The sequence below is a fragment of the Momordica charantia genome (assembly GCF_013281855.1).
Source record: "Momordica charantia cultivar OHB3-1 chromosome 8 unlocalized genomic scaffold, Mcharantia_2.0 BLBB01000008.1, whole genome shotgun sequence".
NCBI lineage: Eukaryota > Viridiplantae > Streptophyta > Magnoliopsida > Cucurbitales > Cucurbitaceae > Momordica > Momordica charantia.
Window position 1 is genome coordinate 4,438,464 of NW_028275166.1, and position 6,678 is coordinate 4,445,141.

General features: G+C 38.5%; 1 protein-coding gene across 3 annotated transcripts; it reads left to right on the forward strand.

The window, feature by feature from the left end:
• Window positions 1-501: 501 nt before the first annotated feature.
• LOC111004700 (coatomer subunit beta-1) lies at window positions 502-5,960 on the forward strand. Of its 3 annotated transcripts, none has more exons than XM_022275845.2 (5): window positions 502-651; window positions 736-2,809; window positions 3,790-4,302; window positions 4,838-4,923; window positions 5,399-5,960. In XM_022275845.2, the coding sequence occupies exons 2-5, from the start codon at window positions 761-763 to the stop codon at window positions 5,601-5,603; spliced, it is 2,853 nt and encodes a 950-aa protein (XP_022131537.1). In that variant the 5' UTR covers window positions 502-651; window positions 736-760; the 3' UTR covers window positions 5,604-5,960. The 3 variants fall into 3 exon arrangements, with proteins under 3 accessions (XP_022131537.1, XP_022131538.1, XP_022131536.1); XM_022275846.2 differs by having other exon boundaries at window positions 504-651; window positions 749-2,809; XM_022275844.2 differs by having other exon boundaries at window positions 558-2,809.
• The last annotated feature ends 718 nt before the right edge of the window (window positions 5,961-6,678 follow it).

A 6,678-nucleotide genomic window follows, 5' to 3' on the forward strand; every position in this document is an offset into this window, starting at 1 on the left:
GATTGATGTACACATAGCAAAATTAGCATTTCTCCCTCTGAGTCAGAATAAATACGTTTTCGAACCCTCTCTTTTAAATTAAGAGTGTATGTTCCCGCGCGAATTTCAGCAATCACTTGTTCTAATTCTACATATTGATCATTTTGAACTAAAAGTAAATTTTTTGGCGGAATAGTGACATAGTGGCCCGTAATTATTCCATTTACGCTTCAAAAATAGGTATGACATTTACCCAAGCCATTGTTCCATCTTCAGCAATGGAGAAATTGTTTATCACAAGATTTTTAAGGGTAGCTTAGCACAGTAATAGAGATATGTCTTTGAATTTCCTATCCTATTTATTGTACTACAAATAAAAAAATATTTTTAAGGGTGATTTGGGTTTTTTTCTCTCCCCGGGTCGGAAGTCCTTTCCGTTGCAATAAAGGGGAGGAGGAGTGGCGCGTATGGAAGGAAGCAGGGTAGAACTAAAAATTGAAACGAAAAGTCGGTCTTGTCGGTTTAATTAGGCCGACCCGAACCGGATACAAGTTATAGCTTGCTTCGTGAAACGACAGATCTGCGTTTCTTCTTTACAGGTTGAGACTTGAGAGTTCCCACATCAACCACTTGTGGAGATCCAATTTCCTTCACCAAGCTCAAGCAAAACAGGTAGTGCCTTGAATTCACCTAGATCTGAGATTTCTGAATTCAACCTCTGTCTCATCACAATTCGGTTCCCCTAATTCTCTTCAGATCTCAAACACAGAGAAAAGCAGTTATGGAGAAGTCGTGCACTCTATTGGTGCACTTCGACAAGGGCACCCCAGCCATGGCGAATGAGATCAAAGAAGCTTTGGAAGGGAATGACATTGAATCCAAGATTGAAGCATTGAAAAAGGCGATTATGCTGTTGCTTAATGGGGAAACCATTCCACAACTTTTCATCACAATTATACGCTATGTGCTACCCTCTGATGACCACACCATCCAGAAGCTTCTCCTTCTTTATTTGGAGATCATCGACAAGACTGATTCCCGTGGTAAAGTTCTGCCGGAGATGATTCTTATTTGCCAGAACCTCCGCAACAACCTTCAGCATCCCAACGAGTATATTCGTGGCGTCACGCTGCGCTTTCTCTGCCGTTTAAATGAGACCGAGATCATAGAGCCGCTGATCCCTTCCATTCTCACCAATTTGGAGCATCGCCACCCATTCGTTCGGCGGAATGCGGTGCTTGCCGTCATGTCTGTTTACAAACTTCCTCAAGGGGAGCAATTACTGGATAGTGCACCTGAGATCATCGAGAAGTTCTTGACCTCCGAGCAGGACAACTCCAGTAAGAGAAATGCTTTTCTTATGCTCTTTAACTGTGCCCAAGAAAGGGCCATCAATTATCTCTTTACCAACATCGATAGGATGAACGATTGGGGGGAGCAGCTTCAGATGGTTGTCTTAGAATTAATTAAGAAGGTTTGCCGGGCCAATAAGGCCGAGAAAGGCAAATACATTAAGATAATTATATCTTTGTTGAATGCCCCATCAAATGCCGTCATTTATGAATGTGCTGGAACTCTTGTGTCTCTTTCCTCAGCTCCCACGGCTATTAGAGCCGCTGCAAATACTTACTGCCAGCTTTTACTCTCCCAAAGTGATAACAACGTAAAGCTTATTGTTCTTGATAGGCTTAATGAGCTTAAGTCATCTCATAGGGAGATCATGGTCGAACTAGTAATGGATGTTCTTCGAGCACTTTCCAGCCCAAATCTTGATATTAGGAGGAAAACTATAGATATCGCCCTTGAATTGATCACTCCTAGGAATATTGATGAAGTCGTTATGTTACTGAAGAAGGAGGTGGTGAAGACACAAAGTGGAGAGCATGAGAAGAATGGAGAATATAGGCAAATGCTGGTGCAGGCTATACATACATGTGCAATTAAGTTCCCCGAGGTTGCCAGTACAGTGGTACATCTCTTGATGGATTTCTTGAGCGATACCAACGTGGCTTCAGCAATGGATGTTGTTGTTTTTGTACGTGAGATCATTGAAACAAATCCCAAATTGCGAGTTTCCATCATTACAAGACTGTTGGATACATTCTATCAGATCCGTGCAGCAAGGGTGTGTTCTTGTGCGCTTTGGATCATTGGAGAGTACTGTCTCTCACTCTCTGAAGTTGAGAGTGGGATCTCTACCATCAAACATTGTCTTGGTGACCTTCCTTTCTACACAGCTTCAGAGGAAGGAGAGGCACAAGAGTCTTCAAAAATTTCACAGCCAGTTAGCTCAACCACAGTATCCTCTAGAAGGCCTGCCATTCTTGCTGATGGTACCTATGCTACCCAAAGTGCTGCACTCGAAACTGCAATGTCCCCACCAACCCTTGTTCAGGGATCCCTATCGTCTATTGGAAATTTGAGATCCTTAATTCTTTCTGGCGATTTTTTCCTTGGGGCTGTTGTGGCTTGCACACTTACAAAGCTTGTTTTGAGGCTAGAGGAGGTTCAGCCTTCCAAAGTCGAAGTGAACAGAACCTTCACTCAGGCATTATTGATCATGGTTTCCATGTTGCAATTGGGTGAATCTTCGTTTCTTCCTCATCCAATTGATAATGATTCACGTGACAGGATTGTCCTCTGTATTAGATTGCTAAGCAATACAGGCGATGAAGTGAGGAAGATATGGTTGCGATCTTGCAGACAAAGCTTTGTGAAAATGCTGGCTGAAAAGCAACGCCATGAAACTGAAGAGATAAAAGCCAGGGCTCAGATATCTCATGCACAGCCGGATGATTTAATTGATTTTTACCACTTAAAGAGCAGGAAGGTAATATTACATTTCACCTGTCGTCTCCTGCATATTTCTTTGTTTACTATTAGGCTCTATTTTTCTCCTTTTATATGTATCATGGTTTGTAGAGTTTAATATACTTATCTTTAATGTGTTTGATCTTAATTTGCTTTGGGTGAAGATATCTTGTGCTGTCTCCTGAATATCTTTTTAATTTATTTGTGACACTCTATTCCTCTTTTTTTCTTGTTTTGTTTCGTGATGTGTAGAGTTTAATATAATTTTCTTTAATGCCTTCCCCTGTCAGCTTGCTTTGGATGAAGATATCCCATGCTTTCTCCTGAAATTTTTTTAATTTATTTATTACACTTCATTATTTTATTTTTCTCTGGTTCCATATCATGGTTTTGGCATTCAGTGACTTACTTTTAATGTGTTTGACATCATTTTGCATTGAATGAAATAACTACGGATGCCACTAAGCTATGCCTAGATTTGAATCATACGATGGGCTAATTTTTATAGGGAGAAGAAAGCAAAATTAAAATTAAAGTTTGTAGAAACCCATTCATAACTTTTGTTTCTTGCAAGGAAAGGAGTAAGTAACTCAAAACAGTGTATGAAAGCTTTTCATTGATCATTTTTAAGAATTTGATAATTTTATTAATATGCATATATTCATGTGTGGTTTACTCCTCAATAGGATATTAATTCCAAGTAATTGTTAAGTACCTTTTTCTCCCTCCGAAAGAAGTGAGGAAAGATATTAGGTTTTTTCTTAACGTGATTGATATGTAGGATAGTTTTGTTCAACTGGCTTTGTATACTTGGATTAGAGCTAGAATGAAATCGAATTCCTGTGTTTTTTTTTGTAATGGTTTAGGGGTTCTGGGCATGACCCTTTCCAGTTTTCTGATGGTCTCAAGTCTCAATTCCCTGAGGTTTTATATTCTAAATCAATAATTTACTTGGTTTCTCTTATGGTTTCTCTTAATTCTGTGAGCATCATTTTTCAGGGTATGAGTCAGTTGGAACTGGAAGATGAGGTCCAAGATGATCTCAAGCGTGCTACTGGAGAGTTTACAAAGGATGGGGATGATGCAAACAAACTCAATCGCATTCTTCAACTAACTGGATTTAGTGATCCTGTTTATGCAGAAGCTTATGTCACTGTTCATCATTATGACATTGTTCTTGATGTTACAGTTATTAACAGAACCAAAGAGACTCTTCAGAACTTGTGCCTTGAGTTGGCCACTATGGGTGACCTCAAACTTGTTGAACGGCCTCAAAACTATACGCTTGCTCCAGAGTCAAGCAGACAAATAAAGGCTAACATCAAGGTTTCTTCTACTGAAACAGGAGTCATATTTGGTAACATTGTATATGAGACTTCTTCTAATGTGCTCGAGAGAACAGTCATAGTTCTTAATGATATCCACATTGATATAATGGATTACATTTCTCCTGCATCCTGTACTGATGTGGCATTTAGAGCAATGTGGGCTGAATTTGAGTGGGAAAACAAGGTACACTATCTTCTTTGGTAACATTCACTTTAAAACTACCAGGATTTAATCTTTTACTTGTCGATGATGACCATCGAGAAATGGAAGAATTAAATAGAGTTTAATGTTTAAATTTCCTAAACTGGATATAGGTTGTCTTGAAAATGGATGTAGTCCGAATTATTCGTTGGGCGAGGATAGTGCGGCAAGCCATTAATCATTATGAATTCGGCACTCCAAAAAAAAAAAAAATGTTTCACTCCATTGAGTGGTTATGATCTGGATTCTTGCACTTTGGTATATTGTCTATGCTCTCGGGTGTTATCTATTAAGGATGACTTGTTTTTAATCTTTTCTGCAAACTTGTTTCTGCATTTCCTTTTAACTTCAAGTATCTATCCTTTGGTAAGGCTTTCACCCATTATTCGCGTAGTAGAGATAGGGCTGCGTCTCCATAGATGCACACTTTTTAATGTGAACTTCCTTTTTCCTTATTTGAGGACAGTAAAATAATTGTCGTACACCAAATTTTGATTATGGTTCTTTTCGACTGCAGGTTGCTGTGAACACAATAATTCAATATGAGAAGGAATTTTTAAATCACATTATGAAGTCGACTAATATGAAGTGCCTGACACCAATGTAAGATCCTTCAGTCTAGGATGTACTCTTTTACCTACCTTGGATGCTTTATGCTTATGCCGACAGGACACCTGGCACTATAGGACTGGTTAGATGTTCATATTGTAGCCCGCCCGGTACTTGTACCGAAATTCCTGCAAATTTAAAATTTTCTTTCTGCTGGGACTTGCTGTTGCAACTTCCTGTTTGGTATCGGCTGTCTCAAATGCAATTTACCTGATTTTTCCCATTCCATTAATAACTGATGTTTATAATGAGACCAACCGCTTGCTTGTGCTACTAACCTGAAAGATAGAGATTTTGATGTCACATTAAAGGTTTTTTTTTTAATTAGTAATGACGTGCTAGGTTTATATTCTCTTTTTTCAGTATAGCCATTAACTTCACACCGAACAACCTTATGCAAAGAGTGTGGGTGGGTATATGTGGTTACCTGTATTTAATTATCTTTCTCCGTTTGATTTTGGGCACCCAGATCGGCGTTGGAAGGTGAATGTGGTTTTCTTGCTGCTAACCTTTATGCAAAGAGCGTTTTTGGAGAAGATGCTTTGGTGAATGTGAGCATTGAAAAGCAAGCAGATGGCAAGTTGAGTGGATACATCAGGATAAGAAGCAAGACTCAAGGTATTGCTCTCAGTCTCGGGGATAAGATCACTTTGAAACAGAAGGGAGGCTCATGAATATTCAAATTTGATGAATAATATATGGAGTTTTTACAAAATTTTGCTTCAAACCTCTCACTGCTGCGGCCATTCGAACTCGTTGCCATTTTATTTTCCTTTACTGAGATATCTTCCTCTTTCTAGAAAGAGGGATCTGTTGTTATATGTTAGTGTCCACGAACAAGTGGCAATTTTATGCTGTCTTTATTCTTTTGTTGCCCTTTTCGTCCTCTTTTTGTAGTTTATTGTGTACTACAGAGTACCTTCTACAGCTATAATTTTTTTGTTGATCTTTTTACATGATTAGATGTTTGTTCATCAAGTTAATTGTGTTCTTCGGAAAATTAATAACAAGTTATTGAGAACTGTGCGACACTTTCTCCATTTTCTTTTAGATGAAAACTACATCTACAAGGGAACGAATGATAAAAATATCATTCATCTGTGTTTGCTTTTTAAATGGAACTATTTTGTAATTGCAGCGTGTCTTTACAAGCAATGGATTCCACGTTTCACTGTAACTTTTGCCACTAAATTATTCTGCAAATATTGGTCTTCAACTTCCTCAGGAAATATACTGAATGGACTACGTTTTTATCACACAGGTTAATGCAAGCGAAATTATGTTTTTCCACCTTTTTTTTTGGGTAATACTTTAATGATTAAATCATGAATTCAAGGAAATAGAAGAATAATCTGGACCTGCTATTCGAAATGAATGTTCCATATGTACACGTGACAATTTAGAGAAACTCCTCTAGGTCATCACAGGTTACTCACCCGAAGCATCTACACGTGGCAGTCTAGATAAAGATGGAACTTCCTCGGCTAGGTATTCAGGCCATTGGACAAACCTTGTCAATAATAAGCAATTGGTCATAGTACCTCAATGCCAACCTTTTATAATGTTCAAGAACAAGTGAAATTTAGCTGTGCGTTGGAATCGAATGAAGCAAGAATGACACACCCTTCAAGAAAGATTCCTCAGCTTTTAAAGAAATGGTTGCTATAACAAGATAAATTCACACTTCACAGTTACTCCAGAAAAAAAAAGTAGAGATATTAAAACATTTGATGACACCACCACAGCGTC